At 44.4% G+C, this 19,641-nt stretch overlaps 2 protein-coding genes across 3 annotated transcripts; one reads left to right on the top strand and one right to left on the bottom strand.

Moving 5' to 3' along the window:
• Positions 1 to 4,373: 4,373 nt before the first annotated feature.
• On the bottom strand, positions 4,374 to 12,842 carry FAM217B (family with sequence similarity 217 member B). Of its 2 annotated transcripts, XM_036395690.2 has the most exons (5): positions 12,755 to 12,842; positions 11,472 to 11,724; positions 10,197 to 10,302; positions 10,025 to 10,110; positions 4,374 to 9,637 (listed from the first exon to the last, which is right to left on the bottom strand). In XM_036395690.2, the coding sequence occupies exons 2-5, from the start codon at positions 11,570 to 11,572 to the stop codon at positions 8,206 to 8,208; spliced, it is 1,725 nt and encodes a 574-aa protein (XP_036251583.1). In that variant the 5' UTR covers positions 11,573 to 11,724; positions 12,755 to 12,842; the 3' UTR covers positions 4,374 to 8,205. The 2 variants fall into 2 exon arrangements, with proteins under 2 accessions (XP_036251583.1, XP_036251584.1); XM_036395691.2 differs by lacking the exon at positions 12,755 to 12,842 and having other exon boundaries at positions 11,477 to 11,833.
• A 137-nt stretch (positions 12,843 to 12,979) lies between these two features.
• Positions 12,980 to 17,523, top strand: PPP1R3D (protein phosphatase 1 regulatory subunit 3D). The gene is given in 2 exon segments (XM_036395828.2): positions 12,980 to 14,285; positions 14,288 to 17,523. Coding segments are annotated over 2 exon segments (915 nt in total). The 5' UTR covers positions 12,980 to 13,693; the 3' UTR covers positions 14,611 to 17,523.
• Positions 17,524 to 19,641: the final 2,118 nt, after the last annotated feature.

The following is a 19,641-nucleotide window of genomic DNA, read 5'->3' on the forward strand; positions in this document are numbered from 1 at the left end:
TGGCAATATTCACTGTGAGGTGTGGCACAGGTGAACCTGCTGCCTCCAGCTCTTCCCTCTTGGTTTGTCTCCTGGATTCCCTCCCATGGTTGAGAGCCACTCGCTGAGCAGCTGCCTGCAATAGTGCCTTGAAAGTGTGATTGCTGCAAATGTGTGATGTAGGGGAGAAAAGTGCTGGTTTATGCCTCATTTTCACTTCTTAGTAATCATTGCTCCTCATGAAAGCCTCTAAATAAAACTTTTTGATTGTAGTAGTTTGTTAGTGAAGCTGTTCCTCATCAGCCTAGGCCTCCCTTCTGCCAAACTCCTCTAAAACCTTACTGGTGTCTCAAGCAGAAGTTTCTAGTTTTTAAAACAATGGGAGATTAATAATCTAATTTAGGTTTCCTTCACTCCCCTTTGAGGAAAAATGTCAACTCAAACCTAATGCACAGATGGAGAAAGAAGCAATTGTCACATGGAGCTGTCACACAGACTCAGTGCTGGAGTTTTGCTGTGCTCCAGATCCCCCCAGCTGATGTATGACAGATTTCCTGTCCCTGTGTTGACAACAGGATTCATACCAGCTTTCAGCAGTTTGAGTGGTTACTTGGGTGTTTGTACCATGTTTTGTCATTCCTACATAAAAGTATTCAGTGATCATTAACAGGAGTTCAAGTGTCACATCACCAAATTACTGACTGCAAATGCTGAGGGAGAAAAAGGAGGAATATTTTTGGCCAGGTAGCTGCATAAAAGACAGGGCTTGGTGGGAATTATGAATATAATGATACTTCAGTTATTACAGTGACAAAAGAGGATTTTGAACATCTAGATCCATTCTAGAGGTTTCTTTTTAATTACAGGAGCTGACTTAGAATTGCTGTGCATCTGTCCCTTATCTGTAAAATGAAGATTTTAATTATTTGCTGCTTCCATTACTGTTTGTTCCCAGAGATTTTGTACTGGTCTGATGTGACCCCAGCAGAGCACATTTCCCTCAGGTCTGCCCAAAAGGAATGGGCTAAAAGCTGCTGCAAAGGTCAACAATGTTGGTGAAAGGCAAGATACTCGTGCAGCACCATTGCTAAGTGCCACTCCTTGGTTTGCCACAGCTCTCTGTGTGACTGTGCTCAACTGAGCAGCTCCTTCAGCCTAAATTTCTGCTCTTTAAAGTGTAAACATTGCATCTTTAACTCACAGTGGTGCTGGGAAACTGTGCCAGCTTAGTGTGTGCAAGTCTTCAAACCCCTGAAGAAGCTGAAACACTGAATGTTACCACCTGTGTGGGCACAACTGGGAGAACTTCCAGGGAACACTCTCATTCCCCAAGGAAGAGGGTTTCATTAAAACATGTTCTTGTCCCATGCAGAGAGAACTTTACCAACATTAGCAACCATGGGTCTGATCACATCTCAGGTTTGGGTGTGCTCCAAACCCAACAGGAGTTTGCACAAGCAATGAGCACACAGAGCACTTCCATGATTATTTTCAGCCTTGCCTAACTTTCAGAAGAAACAGCATAACTCTAATCTTACCAATATGGTTATTATCATCTGCAATAAAAATGTCACCTCAGGTATCAGCAGCACTGCTAAATCACTGGCCTGACTTGAAGTCTTCCATCTGGAGTTGTAAGTTAAGGACTGTTTATCACAGGAGTGATTTATTGTGTAAACAGATCTTGCTGCTGGCATTTAGGAGAACGTGGCTGCCACTCAGCCAAATTCTTTTATCACACTTGACTGAAGTTCCCAGCCTTGAATTATTAGTTAATAATATCCGAGCGAAAGCATAATTTATTGTTTGAGTAAACTTTGAAACATAAAAACAGTGTCTTAGCTCCCAGACTTAGTGCTTGCCTTAGGCAAAGCATTTTTCTTTTAGCACAAAATTGTAATAGAACAGGAGTAAGATTTGCAACTAATTCCAACACTTCCTGCATGTATAATTTACCTAATGGCAGAACACAATCTCCTGAGCTGTTCTTCCCTCATTTCTGTTTTGTAAGACCAAAGGCCTTCATGAGCAGAGCTCAATCACACACAGTCAGACACGTTCAAACCTCAGAATTTAAAAGTAACACATCTGTGGTTTCCTGATAGGGAAATTTGATACCTTCCCTTTTTATAATTTCATCTGTTTTATCAGCAGGGCTGGGGGAAACACACGAGTTTCCCCCTCAGAGGCACTTGTGGCTAATTTAGAGCAGGAAGTTCTTTCATTGAAAGGAATAACCTCATCTGACAACAATTCCTTAGCTTTTAGGGTATTATTTACAGCGGTGCCATGATACCAACAGCCAGCAGATGCCAGCACACACACGAGCACCAAAAGTGCCTCTTTCATGCTAAAGGAGGGATGGTGCATGTGAGAAATGAAGCCCAGTCCTCAAAATTTTAGGAGTTAAATAAGGGCTAATAAGGAACAGATCAGTAATGCAAAAGTAACAGTTCTGGGTGCATGGCAGCAGCCAGAGGCACCCCCAATTCTTTAGCAAGCAGTCCTTGATACTGTTGAATTGCTTTACCTCCCCAAATGCCTGCGCTTTATTGGAGCCCGTTTACCACAGCTCTGCCTCAGGCTGCCCCAGCATTGTGGCCACAGCTACAGTCTCAGGCCTCCTCCTGATGCCACTTCAGACTTGGTTTTCTGCTTTTATGGCATTCTGTTCTCTGCCTGGGCTGTTTTGGACTTAAGCAGCACAGAATCTGAAAAATACAAAAGCTAAAACCTGAGGCATCAATACATTTTGCAAGAGCAGTCATGTCTTGTGATCCATCTTCTGCAAGCCTGCTTACATCCTGTGATAGCCTTGCTTCATGCACAACTTTAGTTATACTGTTCACAAAAACAATTACAATTTGCACTGTATCTATAAAGCAGTTACTTTTTTTTACAGTTATAATAATTTGCAAAAGCAAATTTATAATAGTGAAGGCCAACTGTTCCATAGCAGATTGTAACAGTGCAGAGCTGTCCCAAGTGTGTGAACCCAGAGGAGAAGTGAACTTTCTCTTTGATGTTCATTGTAATATGTAAAGAATATAAAATGTGGCACTGTACTAAACTTAATCTTGGATTTAAGGAGGGCACTTACTGGAGAAAGGACTATACACTGGTCTAGCAGATAGCTGCCTTCTCTCTCAAAACTGACTTATTTCCATATGGAACTCTGCCTGGAATTTCAAGCCTAGTTTGATCTAGGGTTTTTTCCCTTTGCATACTGAATTGAGGATCCTTAATATCAGATCTTCTATTTGTGTCAGTGTCAAAATCCCCCCACCACCTCTGCACGGCGAAACCGTGAGACACGCCAGGTTTTTGGCTGCCCACATGAAACAGAGCAGGGAGGAAGAGTGAAAGATCAGGTACTGCAGATGCTGCAAACACTGCAATCCCTTCAAACACAGATGGTTCTTTCTGCTGAAATTGTCACTGCTCCTGACAAAAGCCTTTGCAGCACCACAGTCACTTCTGACATTACTGAGTGATGGAGATCACTTCTGACAGATCTCTTCCAGAGGAGAAAACATTGGGCCCAGAGTGTTCAAAAAATCATCAGGCAATCCTCACTGCAAACAGAGATGGAGCAGGGGGAGTTTCTGGGCTCTAACTCTCCTTCCTCAGTGTATCTGCAGGGTTCACAGGTGTCCCCATAATCTTCCAGGGTGCTTTGGTAGCACATTTTCTAAAGAAGGGAAGAAACAATGCAAGTGCATACAAAAGCTCCTACTGCCCTTTGGCTGAAAACTCCAGACAAAAGCAGTTTAATAAGCAGATATGCCCTATTAGCTGTTAATTAGCAGTTATGACCTCAGTTTTGGCAGTCATGCCTGTTACCTGGAACACAAGTGAGTTGAGCTCACCCAGATGAGCTGATGCTGAATCTCACAACCTGACAGGCCATGAGACACACTGCACACTCAGCTTCTCCTACCCAGAATCCAGTCCAGTTTGCCAACTCCATTCCAGACTCTGGCAAGAATCCAGTCCGGGTTTTCATTTTTACCAACTCCATCCAGACCCTGGCCAGAAATCTGGTCCAGATTTTCCTTTTTGCCAACTCCATTCCAGACTCCAGCCATAATCCGGTCCGGGTTTTCTTTTTTTGCTGACTCCATTCCATACTCCAGTCATAATCCAGTCCGGGTTTTTCCTTTTTCCGACTCCATTCCGGACTCCGGCTGGAATCCAGTCCGGGATCTCCCGCACCCTGGATCCCGGATGGAATTGCCCAAAATGAAGGAAAATTCCGTATTTTTCTGGCTTCCCGTGGCCAGCAGGATCCGGGATGTGCTGAGCCACCCCCTCCACCCGACAGCACAATACTGGAATTCTCCCCAAGAAAATTCAGTGGTGCCATCTTGAGAAAGAAATACAAGTCAGTAACAAACAGGGCAGTATCTCACTTTTATTGTAGCAAATATACGGGACCTTTGAATGACAAGATCACTTTCCCAAGGAATCACTAGCAAAAATACCCACAAAAAGTTCAAATAAATAAGAATACATGAATATCAACATCAAAAGCTGGTCTGCAAATCCTCAGTTAATCAAGTTCAGTCCTTCCAGCATGGTCTGTTTATTTTTCAGATGAAAACCCACTAATGCAATGGGAGCAAAAAAGGCTCAATACCTTTAAAATAAGGCAAAAAATAGTGCATTCTAGGCAATTTCATACTGTAGAAATTTTATGTATCAGCCCCAAAAAAGCACATACTGGCTGAAAAAACTGTCAAAATTCTCTCAGAATTCTAACAAGATCCTTTAAATAGCAAATATAACGTCAAAGTTACCTGAAACAATGAATGAAACACAGAAAGGACATGAACAGTGACAGGATGAGGGCAGATCTCAGAGTCTGGAGTCAAACAGGACAGCTCAGCCCAATGGAATCAGCACATCCCTCCCTGCAGCATTATCCTGCTGTATCCAACTGAAAACGAGGTGGGAAAATTACTGCCCTCAGCACGAGATGCAAGCAATGAAGAGAAAAGGAACATGGCAAAAGAAAAACAATATTGCTTTAAATATTAAGTATTTAAATTTTAAAGGAAAACAGTTTATGCACATTAGAGTGAAATTCTGTTTCTTCACATCTTCTAACAGGGTCATTTCACTGAGAATAACTGAGTTGTTCAAAGTTTATACTCATGCAACTTGAAGCAGAGTCTGGCTGTTTATTTGAAGTACAACCTGAGCATATTTGTTCTGTAGGTAATACTGCAGAACAATAAACCTTTACATTCTCTAGCAAAAAAATAAATCACTGTTTAAATATCTCACATCACAGTAATCTGTTCTTCTTCAAGAATCATCACTAGTGCTAGGCTTAGATCCACATGATCATATTGCTAAACCTTGTATAAAAAAGGCTAATAGCCACACAAACACGGTGCTGGGGAAGTATCTTAAGTAATTAATCTTAAACTGAATGTGTTTGATGGAATAAATTTTTCTGCTCTGTTCAGAAGTGCTTCTAAAGACAGTATCCAGCAATACAAAATGAAAGAAATATAAACCACAGTCCTCTTCATAAAAGGAGCTCGTTCATCTGTAGGCCCAGAACACAGTGAAGTTAAAACAGAAACAGGACAAAATCCAGCCCTTGGAGGTCTGCTCAGCCAAGAGCTGCTTGTCGAGGCAAACACAGAATTTCTCTGTCTGTGTATGAACAAAGACAAGCATGTCAACAGTACCAAATCAATGACAGAAATTAGACTGTTGTGATTACCACGGGAGACAAACCAACCTGGCCAGATCTCAGGTGGAGCCCAGTGATGAACAAGTTTTCAGACTTCTTTAAAGTGCCATCACCACCTCCACCTGCTTCCCTTTTTAGTCTCCAATGACAGACTGGTGTCCATAAGATGACAAACACTACATTCTAACTTTCCTACCTCTGTGACAAAAGACTTTTCCCAGTGCCAATCACCTTTGCTGTGGTCACAGCTGGTTGAAATGGAGTTTATTTATTCTTAGAGAAGGGATCATGCAAAATGTGCCTCTATCTACATGCTCTCCTTACAACCCAAGGAAGCATCAATTTAGAAAATTTAGCATCCAGCAATATTCAATGCTATAACAACATGCTAACTTATTTACTGCATCTAACAGATTTTTTTTTTAAAAAATGTTATTCTGATTATTGCCTGGATCCTGCTCACCTCAGGTTTGGAGCTTGTAACAGTGAACTAGAACAGTGCATTAAAATCCTGATTATTGGCAAAGCAGCTCTTCTGTTTTTCACTACTGCTCATGTGAATCAGGAAAACTTGGCTAAGGCAGGCTTGCAGAATTTGGCCAGAGTTTGAAATACAAGCACTGGGTGCAGGAACCTTTCATCTAAAAAAGCTGAAATACAGGAGGCTGGACCAAAACAAAAGGGTGAAACAGCAGCACTGGGATGCGCTGGTCCTCTGCAGCTGCTGGTGTTCAGTCCCATCCTGAGTGCCACCACACCTCTGACACAGCCACCCCCTCTGCTCTTTGAGCATCTCAGATTCAGTTCCACTTGAATTGCATAGAGCTGAATGTACATGCAACTACAACTCTTATTAAGTGTAACTTTACAAATACTGATTCTGGACATGTCATACTGTCTATTACATTCATTTCCTTTACCAATTCAAAATTTCACATTTGGTCTCCAGTAGACTAGGAAAAAAAACACTAAAAATATTTCTTAGGCTATTCCTGAGCAATGTTTTTATGTACTGTAAAATACTCTACTTTATTACTACATCTCTTAATATTCTCACTTTTCAAACTACATATAAATTCATGCTTTGAAATTTTACAAAGCTGAAGATCTGGTAGGCACAATGAAAGATAGAAACAGCTAAGCATCTTAAAACCAAGATGAGCTCACCAAGAGAAGTGCAATTTAGCTATTTACATAATGTACTCTTTAGTATTTGCTACTTTTTCACTTTCTATCACAATGTGAAGGATCCTCTTGCAGAATCTGGTCCATCAGAGCTCAGCTCACTTCTCATGAAGATTGGGGCTGGTGGCTGAGGAGGAAAATACCTCACCAGCATTTTAAAGTGAAAGTTAAAAACATTCTGTAGAATTTCATCTTAACAAGATCCTGTCCCTGGCTGCGGTGAGTGATTTGAAATTGTAATAGACCAAGTGACACTTGAATATTCTCAGAACTGTCCTTTGTATTCTCCTGTATCTCACAGACACAAGAGAAGACAGAAGGCCCAAGAACAGGACCCAATCCTGTGCTGTACGATTTCCTTCTGCAGGACATTTCCCCATCTCACCTCCCTCAGCCTAAAGCAAGACTGGACCACAGGATAAATAAGAGTCATCTCAGATGACTAAAAATAGGTATCTTCTGTATCAAAATATATCTTTACTTGAACCTACAACGCCCTTTAAATTCTTCCCTTAAGAGTCTGTTTCTTGTATTTAGAGGGGCCACCAGTTCTGAAAACTAGGCCACACAGTCTCTGCTAAAAGCCTTAGTTTGCATGACTCAGATATATCCATGTGCAATTTGAAATCTGGTCATTTCCCCTAAATGACAAAAAGCATCAAGGCCTACAAAACGAACTCCCAGGAAAGCTGTCTGTAAACACAGTGAAGATTCCAGGGTATAAAAATACACATTCCATTTTCTTAATCTGTCATTATTGACGCTGTCTGGTCCCTAATACTTTGTCTTAAAAAGAATTCTTTCTGCATTAAAATATTTCAAAACATTATCTCCATTCTTCTTCTTCTCAAAAAAATAATACCTGTGTTTCATCCAAAAAATCCAATTCATCATCTTCTGTGAAGAATTAGAGTTGACTTTGCATAGATAACAGGCTCCATTATTTTATAAAAACACCAAAATCAAACCTGTCTTACAAAAAGCACATCTAGGCAGGGAGAAAGAGCATGGACCCTATTCCCTCATACCCAGCAGGGTAAATACAAGGAACACTCAGCTGGTGCAGTCAGGACGTTCTACACTTCTCTAAACTTCACACTGTGCTATTGTTATCCTCACTGAGCAATTATAAATATTTTTGAGGAAAGACCAATGGAAGACATTTGCCTTCAGAGAAAACATTTTCTGCTGGCTTAAGATCAAATCTATAGAAATGAACAGTGCTGACTCAGAACCACGTGCCAGGAACATTTTTCTCAGCATCTTCCTATGAAGGAAAAAAAGGTTCTTCTGCACTGGCCAGATGCTTTCTAGCAGTCAACAAGCATCAACATTCACTGAAATTTGCGTGGTGTTTGCTTTGTGCCATTTGTTTTTATTTTCCTGTCCACTGTTGTTTTTTTAGGAGGAACATAATCGCTGGCATTGCCATTTTTCTTTGGATTTGTACCCGTGTATGTTTTTAAGCCTTTGATGGGAGCAGCTGCCCCGTGGAATGCTGGGGTTTGCTTAGGGGGCCTGATGTTCCCAACACTTTGGATTTTGGAGCTGCTCTCGGGGGGCTGCAGATTGAGAAGCTGCTGCTTTGCAGCTGGTTTCTTTCTCAGGTCCCTCCTTCCATCTCCAGTTTGCCTCTGAGGAGCTGCTGCAGCCCCAGCTCTCTCAGGAACCTTCGGGGACCGCGCCTGGTGAGTCTCCTCAGAGCAGGGCTCTGCCCTGGGACCCAGGCAGCTCCTGGGCAGCCTGGCAGCCCCTTCCAGGGGCCCTGCCTGCCTGGGGGGCACAGGGCTGAGCAAGGCTTTGCCTTTCCCGGGGCTCTTGAGGCCACGGCTGGGGCCGGGGGCAGTCTGGGGCCGCCCTTTGGCGGCCCTGCCCCGCTCGCTCTGCACCGTCTGCATCTGCAGCCACTCCAGCTGCAGCAGGCGCTCCAGGTACTTCTCCAGGGCTCCCGAGGGCTTGGGCCGGAATTCGGCTCTCCCTTCCACGTGGGCAAAGGTGGCCAGCTGCTTCAGGTCCCACGAGTTGAAAGGAGGGGGCAGGAAGTCGGGGTAGTAATATTCGGATTCTTTAAACCCCATTTCAGGGATGTGTTCCAAACAAAGCGGGTCGATTTCTTCAGCTCTGAGGATGAGTTCTGGTGGAGTGCAGGGAGAGGGGGGAATGGGAATCCTTTCTGAGTCAGAGAGGTCACTGGCACTATCATCTTCAGCATCTTCTTTAATAATTTGCACCGATTCAAAATCAAGAAACATTTCACCTACGGATGCTTCTTGCCATTTTGAAGAGCCTGGACTGGCTCCAGCAATGTATTCTTCGTGATTCTTCCCCAACTGTTCCTTTTTACTGCAATAAAAATGCTGCACTGGGACATCCTTAGCCCTACAGAAGTTTTCTTGTGTGCTGCCCTTTGTGCCAGGGGGGAACCTGTGCAGGAAGGATTCGCTTTGATTTCTTTCTGGGGGACTCCTCTGCAGGAAATACTCATTTTGCCTCCTTTCTGGAGGACTCCTGTGCAGGAAAGATTCATTTTTCCTTCTTTCTGGGGGACTCCTGTGCAGGAAGAATTCATTCTGCCTTCTTTCTGGAGGACTCCTGTGCAGGAAGGATTCATTTTTCATTCTTTCTGGAGGACTCCTGTGCAGGAAAGATTCATTTTTCCTTCTTTCTGGAGGACTCCTGTGCAGGAAGGATTCGTTTTGCCTCCTTTCTGGGGGACTCCTCTTTGGTCCTTGTGCACTGTGCAGTGAGCTGCAAACACTGGGGATCCTAAAGGAAAAGGAAGTTCATCTCCTGTTAGAATGGTCAGTGCCTTTGGACAGCAGCTTACAAAGGTCTTGCCACCCCTTCAAGGATGGGCATCTCCACGACTGAAGCTAAAACTGGCACAGAAACTTGGTAATGAGGCAAAATCAATAATTGCTGGTAGAGATAACATTGCGTACTAATTGATTTGTTGTTGTTGGGATTTTTTTTATGGTTTTGCCTGAGAACCCACTAAGCAGGATAGCAAGTTTCCATTTTGATAACTTAAATTGGTTGTTCTCATAAATGGTGAACTCTAAGCCAAATGCAGCTCCAACTTCATCACAATCATTTTGTCAACCAGTTTGAAATGACTACGAATGAAACAGATAATCTTAACATAAAATTTACCTTTTTGACTGATTATTGCCATCCAGCTGGTTCCTTCCCTTCTTATAAACGTTTGCTTGGTGACCATCTTGAGTGTCATGGGAAATCTGAAGGGATATGAAAGTTTGTGATGTTATTAAGAAGCTGACTTAGAGTAGGTACCATTTTTATGTTAAAAAAGGGGATTATTTACCTTTTCAATGGCACTTGAGACATTTTTGCCTAATCTTCCAGAAGGAGATTTCACATAAGAAATTGGTTTATTTAGTCCTTTGGTGCTTGGATGGCTTTTTCCATTACTGTAACCACAAAGGATTAAACAGAGTATCAGATATAAATAGCAGCATATATGAGTGTCAGAGTAGAGGTACAATAAAAACTTGAGAGTACAACTGAGTTTAGAAAAGAGCTGATTGCAGTCATTCTTGAAGTTCATCAGGACTATGCCACTGTGGCCACTTTTTTACTTTTTATACTACAAATGCACTGCTGTATTTTTAATATTATTAATACAAAAGTGAATAATTCTATCAGATGATATAATAATAAAATGTAGCCCTTCTATAGAATCCTCTGACAGAGGATCCCAAAGCTTCTTTGGACATAATAATATTACAGATATTTAACTACTGATTTTTATAGTACCTGGTAGGTGCTCCAATTACAATTTACCAGAATTAATTATAAAGTACGATATGAAGGTCACATGTGAAGCCAAATATCGCTTGTCTTTCCCATTTGCACATTCTCAACAAAATTTAAAGGATTATTCCTTTGAAGATAAGGAGTGGAAGTAAACAGGGAGCATAAGGTCTCTTCTGGTATTAATACAAACTATTTCACAATGAAGGCATAAGAAAATTCCTTATTTCATATTATAATAGGCTTGTGAAAATATTATTAAGAGAAAAAAGCTCATATGAAAGCAAAAGGAATGGCATTACTGATCTGGGCAGCTTAGAACTAAAACATACTTCCTTAATTAAACCAGATACATTTCTGTGTAAGCAAGCACACAGAATAAATAAATCAGCATATTCTGTATGAATAAGAACAGTGTTTGCTCTACAAACAAGAAGCATCACTGATTTCCAAAATATTATTTCAGAACAGGAATAATCAAACTGTGTCCTTCTATCTAATCTAGCATTACTGCAGTTCAGTTAATTTGCCTGGCTGTACATCTTGTTCTCAGTTTTTATGTCAGTATAGTCAGATTTTGTTTTTAAAAACACATGATTTCACAAATTCAAGAGCTTATAAAAGAATGAAACTAAGTCCTGTGCCTCCAGCATTGCTGCAGTCACTTCTGTGACCTTGTGACCTGCACGATCATCCTGCACAATCATTTTTGTCACTGGGATCAGGGGAGAGGAAGGCAGTGGGAGCAGGACAGCCAGGCACTTATTAACCAAGCCCAGCATGTTGACATTTCAGTAACTATAAAAAGTGAAATTAATTTCCTTACTTTACCATTCCTTTGTGGTTTTCATTGGTGTGGCTGTGGCTTTCCTTCTGCTGTGTCTCTCTGTGCAGTAATAAGGGATATTCCTGAATTCCTGGTCCCATTATTCCTCTTTCCAAAGGGAATCTGCACCTTTACTGTTACATAATCTTCAAACGGCTCCAGTCTTTCGGTTTTGCAAGACACAATCTATCCAATGCAGACATCCCCACGTCCTGGAGATGCTGGCGACAAACAAAATCCTCCCGATGTGATTCTATTTTTAAAGCAGGAAGATAAACATAATCAGCTACCAAACCGGACAGGGAAACAGTCCCCTCCCGCAGCACTCGCTTAGCGGGAAGCAGCAGCGCTCCATTTACTATTCCCAAAATAAGGAATACCTGCAGGTACGGCCGGGCAGTGTCATGTGCTCATCCCCATCCCTGCCCAGCCTGCGCAGCTCCCGGCGCTGCCGGAGCTGGGCCCAGCCCTGGGGGTGGGAGTTCCTGCTCCAGGGGATGGGGAGCAGACACCAACCCCTGCTGCCGTGCGAGCTGAGCGGCCTTTCTGTGCCACAAAATGCGCTCTTCCGATATGCATATATGCAAATCCTGTATCCAATACTTCATCGTTTTCTTTTTCCAAAACAAATGTCTCATCAGCTCCTACTAAAATTACTCAGAGCAGGAGTATTTTTAGTATATTTAGCAGGAGTATCCATTGCTTTCTTTTACTTCAGAGGAACTGCATTCCCTTACCAGGGAGGTGCACGGTTCTAGGGGCTCACAATGGTCTGCAAATGTGACAGGTGACAAGCAGCTCTCCTGACGCACCTTTACTTCTACTGCAGTGCTGTTTATGTATTTACAGTCATATTAATGTCCGTATCTACTGACACTTGATCCCCTCCTATCCCATCCTGTCCCGGCCGCGCTCAGCAGAGCCGAGTCCCGGAGCCCCGGAGCGCCGCAATCCCGCACCGGCCGGGGCAGAGCAGCGGCCGCAGGGGGCAGCGCCGGCCGGGCAGTGCCCGGGATGGTGGCAGTGCCCGGGATGGTGGCAGGGCCCGGGATGGTGGCAGGGCCCGGGATGGTGGCAGGGCCCGGGATGGTGGCAGGCTATGGCAGGCAGTGCCCGCGGTGGATGGCAGCAGTGCCAGCAGGCGCAGACTGCGCCCGCAGCGCCCGCCGAGCCGGGCCCGCTCCGCTCCCTCCCGCCGCCGCTATCACCGCGCTCCACAAGGGCCGCTCCTTCGCTCAGGGGCCGCCCCGCATTCCCCGGCGCTCCCCGCCCAGGCCCGGTACCTGCCCTTACGGCGCGTCCGTCGCCAGCGGTAGCGGCAGCGCCGCCCGAGCGCAGAGCGCGGGGGCCGGGCCGGGCCGGGCGGGGCCGGGCGGGACGGGGGAAGCGGCCCGGCGCCTGCGCTGCGGCTGCGGAGCGGAGCGGCCGCGCTGTCCGGCCGGGGCTCGGAGCTGCTCCCGCGCTCGGGCTGCAGCGGGGGCCGCGCCGCCCATGGGCGCTGTGGCGGCCCCGAATGCGGATCCGTCCCCCGCCAGCCACGACACCGAGCCTGGCGCCGCGGCCGCGCCCGACAGCTCTCGCCCGCCTTCCAGCCTCTGCAGCAGCCCCGGCTCCCTCCTGCCCGACAGCCTCCAAGCCTTCCCCGGCCTCGACTCGCCCAGCATCCAGTGCGACAGCCTGGAGTGTCCCCCCTGCTCGTGCTGCTGCTGCCGCCGGAGCGCGGGCTCGGCCGCAGGCAGTGAGGACAGCCTGCAGGCCCCTCTCGCCCGCGGCTCCGGCACACGGTGCTTCGGCGCGCACCGCGCCTCCAGCGACCTCTCCGATAGCCTGGAGTCCTTCATCCAGCACGACAGCCTCCAGTCGCTCTCCAGCCTGGGTGTGAGCTCCTCCAGCATCAGCGGTGATAGCCTTGAATCCCTTTCCAGCCTGAGCCTGGGAGCCACCAGCCAGCACAGCGATCTCGAGTTCATCGGGCACTGATTCTGCCTTCAGTTTCCCGCACAACGCCTTACTGCTGGCTCTCTGCCAGCTGCCCTGAGACCTGCCACGCTTCTGCCTCTCGTTCCAAGGTGACATTGTTCCAGGTGATCCTTGCTGTATCCAGTGCAACAACCTCAGACCTTTCTGTGGCTGCCATTCCCAAATTAAGTGCTTCAGAGGGGTAGTGCTCCTTATTACCTGCAGTGTTAATTAACCTGCTGATTTTTTGTCACCAGTGAAGAATGGAAGTGCGTGGTCCTCGAAGGAATCCCAGCTACCTCTCAGATCTCTATGAGAACATGTTAAGGGCTGAAGGAGCAGTGGCACGAAGGCAGCAGCAGCCCCCAGCAGTCCACACAAGTAGCAGCAAGACTTTTCGGAGCAGTGCCCCAGCCAAGGAGAGCCCCCAGCCAAATAATCATGCGAGCAGCACCTCCTCCAGCTGTGACCCAGCCCTGCGGCCCATCATGCGTCGCCGAGCAAGGTCCCTGCCAACATCACCCGAGAGGAGGAAGAGAGCAGCAGTGCAGTGTCAGGAGCCCGGCTGCCGCATGAACAGGGTCAGGTTTGCCGATGCTTTAGGCTTGGAGCTCACTGAAGTGAAAGTCTTCCAGACTGGGGAGGATCCATCCATCCCTTTGCACGTCCTTTCCAGGCTCTCCATAAACTCAGACCTCTGGTACAGCAGCTTGAACTTGGAGTTTACTATGCAATGCTTGGTCCCTGACTTCCAGCAGCCTGCAGACTGTGTGGATTTCTCATCCCGACTGCAGGAGCAGCAGGTGTGTCTGGAACGGGTGAGCAGCTCAGATCTGGGGCTCAGTGGCACCATCCAGGTCGGAATGTTGCTTTTGAGAAGCGGGTGTCCGTGCGCTACACCTTCAACCAGTGGGAAAGCATCCATGAGGTGTGTGCTCGTTGGAACTGCAGCATCCCAGAGAAAAACGGGCAGGATCACGTTGATGTGTTCACTTTCTTCCTTCCTGTGCCTCCTTTCCTCCTTCAGCTGAGCACTCTCGTCCAGTTTGCAGCAAGGTACCAAGTCAACGGCCGGGAGTACTGGGATAACAACAGAGGCAAGAACTACACCCTCAGGTGCCGGACTCACCCCCTGAAGCTGCCGAGGGAGTGTGAGGAGAGCTGGATCCACTTCATCTGAGCAGAGGGAGCGGTGCTGAGCAGCCTGTCAGTGCTCTGGTGCACTCTGTGCCTTGGCATGGCGCTCTGCCCCTATGGCAACAGCCTTCTTTTTGAAACCTGCCAAACCTGGCCGAGTGTCCCAGGGCTGGGAGGCAGCCAGTGGCCTGTGCAAACTGCCCTGAACCTCTGGGAAAGTTAAAAGGGCCAGAATCTGTAGTGAGATACCATCATAGAAAAGCCATGTGGGTTTTTTGGGTGCATGAGTCATTGCAGAATGGTTCCCAGGAATGCTGTGAGGCTACCAGAGAGCAAAACAACACATTTCTTGTTGCTAGTGATACTCTTGGTTGCATAGAATGTTTCTAACTGATCTCTCTTACCATTTTTTACTGTTTGTTTTCTAAGTGGACAGTGTGGCTTAACTGGTTTTGTTTCTAATTTTGTTTATATTACTTCACCAAGTCAGGGCACTATTCCATTTATGCATAATTTGGATGACAGACACTGTAGGGAGGGAGTACTTTACTTGTATTTATATAACTGTTATTAAGGCTGTAGTCACGTTAAATATTTCCATTAATATCTGAGTTGGAAATTCAATGCTACTATGAGCAAAACATACATGAAAATGTGCCATCAGCCCTTCTGTTTCCCTTGGGAAAAAAAACAAAAGGTGCCTTTTCCTGTCTCCTCCTTGCAGCAGGAATGATTGTTACCAAAGTGTGTGTAAGGCACATCTGCCTGGGGAAATTCTCACCTTTGTCAAGTGATGCCCAAGTAGGTTTTCCTCAAGGTGGTGGTACAGGAATTGTCTTTTTCTGGTGCACCTGCTTTTACTAAGGGAAACAAGACCAGTATTGGACTTGTGTTGCAAATGCAGTTGAAGGTCTCAAAGCACTGTATGAATGCTCCTTATTTTATCACTGTTACCGGTAAAATTATAGATCAAGAAATGGATATGATATAAATAAATATATATAAGGAAAAGAAGTAGTGCAGGGAGCAGGGTACGGAAGCTTGGAATAGCATTCCAGAACCCTGAATCACAGTTGTTCCCCAGTGTTCCAGAACTACTGCAGAAGTAGCTTTGACTTCTTTATTTAACTGCTTGCCATTGTAAAACAGTTGAACTTCCAAGACTTGCAGCAGTGCAACACAAGCAGGAACTTGAAAACACTTAATTACACAGACCCCTAAACAGAATCCCTTCTGCTGCAGGGAGAGCACTGGAACACTGTTAGACCACCTTCCTGTGCTTCTTGTTTTACTGTTTTTGTTCTGTGGTTTTAGTGTGGTTTAAGATTTGCAACAGGCTTAAATTTATGAAGTAAAAGTTTGTCCATAATTGTTCCCATACATAATCGTTACTGCATGGAAAGTTTAGCTTTATATGTGTAACACAGACTTTCAGAGCTGACTGGCTGAAGATATTAGAAGAGCTGTGTTTTAGAACTATGCTATGAAAATCAGGCCACTTACTTGGGCATCTTATTTTGAATTGGTGCTTATTTATCAAAATCACAAGTTGTTTGTAAAATCACAGTTGTAAGCAAGCCAGGGCCAGTTATATATTAGTCTGGAAAGTCCACTGAGTAATTCTGGAAGTGCAGAAACCCCAAGAAAATGAATTTGTCTCGCACCTTAATGCTGCTTCTTTGTTGTGACACCCATTTAGCAAAGCTGGGCTTTTAAGTGAGGAAGCTGCCTCATTCCATTGGTCTTTGCCTTTCAGAGGAACCAAAGTCAGGAGTGAGGATTCTGTGAGCTGCTGAGCACCTTTTGCAGAGTGCTCAGAAAGCTCAGTCCTATCTGAACATGCAAACACATGCACAGAAGTTCTTGTGCCGAATAAAAGGGACTATTTTCAAGCATCGTTCCCTCCTCTTTTTCCTTCTCAAATTACTGTTGTTCTTCCACCAGCAAACACAGCACACCATAAAAACCCCTCTCTTACCAGACACCAGTTCACAGTGGGTGCTGCTAGAGCTCAGAGCAATACTTGCTTTCATGCCAGAAGGATGTTGCTGTCTTCTGGCACAGACTGTCATGTGCTAGCAAATGTCAGAGCTGAGTGTTCCCTTGGCCAGGTCAGATTTTGTAAAGCTGAGGCTGTCACAAGAAAGGTTCATGCCAGATGTAGCACAGTGTGAGAGGAGTGGAGAAATGAATGTCTCAGCAGTCTCAGTTGGGCTTCTATTGTCTTCCTTCCACAACCTCTCAGGGTTTTGGCATGTGCAAAGTCTAGAATACTAAATACTCCAGGTTTCCTTTTGCTCTGTGCTGGGCTGCCCTGCTGGAGAAGGGCTGACAGTGCAGTCCTGGCGCTGCTGGCTCAGTGGAGCAGTGGAGCTGGGAGCCATCTCCGGGTTAAGCTGCTAACGCTTCACACCAGTACTGACACCTGCCACAGCAGAGCTGATATTTGCACTTAGGTTTTACTGCCACACTCAGTGATGAACTCAAATGGCTTCTGGTTGACAAAAATGGGATTAAGCCATTTAGTGCTCATATGCACCTGTTGTGAAGGTAAACTTACAGCACATTTTTATCTTCTCAGGACAACCTGACTGCTTGCACTGTGTTCAAATTGAGAACTTCCCTTATAAGGAGGATTTTGTAAAAGTGAATTCTTCACAAGGGTTATCACCATATAATGCACTTTTAAAAACATGTATTTATTATTGTCATACAGTAAATGAATGTCTAGTATTCCACAGTTTCAAGGTTCTTCCAAGCATGTTTTTTAAAGAAACATGAAATCCATGTAAATAAAAAGGGGTTGTACATTACACAGTATATCAATGAAACACATATGCTGGACAAAAGGTCCATCAGTTGTAAAAATGCAAAGTGCTTAATTAATTTTAAAAAGCAATAATAAAATTATACCTATTGTAATACAGAAGATTGAAATAAAAGCTTTTCACAATTTTCTGTTGTTTCTGTCAATGGTAGTCCTGTCAAGAAGGCTCATGAAGAAACTTAATTTTGAGTTGCCACTTAAAGAGTAACATACTCTGGAAAGTAAAGTGGGTTTGAGTGGCTAAACAATGAACAGCACCTGATAAAGAGACAGTGATCATTGTATGTATCTCAAAGACGATTGGGCTGCCACTTCCTGCATGGAACCTGTTCTCCTTTCACCTCAGAATTCTGTGCCTGCAGCACCTTCAGGATTGAGATCCAAGCTTGGAAAAAGGCTTGCTGCCACTTGATTCCAGTACAGCTTCATGGAAGAGAAGAGAAGAAGGGGGTTTTCCTCAGATTGCACTTTTCAAATCTGTGCTGGACTTAACACATTCATTTCTGGGCCTCACAATTGTGTTATTACATTTGTTCTATTTCTTTTCTTTCAGTTCTCCTTGCTGCAGCCTTTCCTCCCAAACGAGGTTCTTTCCCCTGACAGGTTTCATGAAAATCTACCTGTGCCATGTTAGGAGTGTCTCTGTGCAGTGCCTGATTTATCCTCCATGTGAAATGCAGCTCCATTGGGGTCAGTCTTGATAGAGCTGAGGATGGGAATTATCTGTTGCCATGTTTCTCCTAAGGCAAAATGAAGACATTTAACTAGCAGACAAAATTAATAAAAATATACATTAGCAGTTACTTTTTAATCAGTGTTAATTACTGCAAATCAGTTTAAATACGTGGGCATGTCTCTATTAAGTTGTTCAAAAATATAAGATTATTTAAGAAAATTACCATTTATTTTCTGCAAACATCCAACTATCAAATTTGTCTCCTAGTTTCCTGGTGCTACTTTTAATATAGGTGATATTTTTACATTTAGTTTCAAATTCACAGTTTATTTGTAAATTAAATTGCAGTTTGTAATCACAGTAATGTACACGTATAGTCAGTAACTACAGCACTTAATGTGGTGTATCATCAGTGCTCAGTTGTACTTTACAGCTGGTAAAGACTTAGAACTGCAGTGAATGATTATTCATTTGGCAACAGGAGTGTAACGTTAGTAATGACTTCTTTCCCAACTTCTCTCTCCCTGTGATCTCAGATCTGCAAGTATTTCATTTGACACTTGATATTCAAACTGTTGGTATCAACACTTCTGACCCTTCACACACAACAGCAGCTGTGCCAAAGATTGAAAATACCTTGGCCAGCACAATGCCTTCCTTTAACTGTAATAAGGGTAAATATTTCTGCTACTGTAGTGAATAAAAGTCCCTGTAAATAGTGCTACCCTACCCTAAAGAGTTTTTCCATTTTCTCTGATATTCTCACTTGTGTCTGAAATGACTGTGGCCAAGTAATTTCACTGTTGGTTCTGCTCTGTTTAATGCATAACTTGATGAAACTCCTCTCTGACTTCCTTTCTGCTAAACCAAACAAAACAGACTAAAGTTAAAGAATGAGAGATGAGCTGAAGTAATCTCAGTGTGGATTGCAGGAAGCAAAGTGTGTGATCCACTTCTGGACTATCTCACTCTCTGTTGCTATAGAATGAGTAAGGCTGGGCAGGCTCAGCCTCTGTGTTTGCTCATGGTAAGGGGAACTTCGACCTCAAACTGTCTTTGATTATTTCTGTTTCGTATGGTGAAAGCACAATGCAGGATTCAGTTTGCATAGAAAATTTCTGATGCTTCAAGTTCCTCATGCAAAGTTTTGTCCTTGGGAGGTTTCTCAGTAAAGCTGTTTTACAAATCTGCTTCAGCACTGCCCACTCCCAGCTCCTCAGTGCAGATACTCCACTTCTGACACCACTTGTCATTTTCTTGCATTACAGTGACATCTCGTGGTATTTTAAATACTTTCTGTACAGTGTTTTTTTTCTTTTATAGTATTGGGTTTTTATCTATCTTTCTCACTTCAGGGAATCAGCAGTACTATTTTATTTACAAGTGCTGCAGGTTTACGTGCTGTGAAAGGTGACTTCTCTCCTAGATGCTTCACTACTGCTGCTTATTCTACGTATGAATGGAGACATTTCTTGATACTCTTCTGGAGTAGGTGAGATTTATTTTATCATCTGTATTTGTGATATGGCAATAGATACACCAGTACCACACCAGTGCAGGTGAAGCCCGCC

Source organism: Molothrus ater, chromosome 17, assembly GCF_012460135.2.
Source record: "Molothrus ater isolate BHLD 08-10-18 breed brown headed cowbird chromosome 17, BPBGC_Mater_1.1, whole genome shotgun sequence".
Taxonomy (NCBI): Eukaryota; Metazoa; Chordata; class Aves; order Passeriformes; family Icteridae; genus Molothrus; species Molothrus ater.

Bases quoted from the DNA above. Each gene is read 5' to 3' on its own strand.
- FAM217B (XM_036395690.2), bottom strand. From the start codon at position 11,572: ATGGGACCAGGAATTCAGGAATATCCCTTATTACTGCACAGAGAGACA. The intron at 10,111-10,196 runs GTAAATAATCCC...ATATCCCTTCAG, and splicing joins TCTCAAGTGCCATTGAAAAG to ATTTCCCATGACACTCAAGA. The intron at 9,638-10,024 runs GTAAATTTTATG...CTTTTCCTTTAG, and splicing joins GGCAATAATCAGTCAAAAAG to GATCCCCAGTGTTTGCAGCT.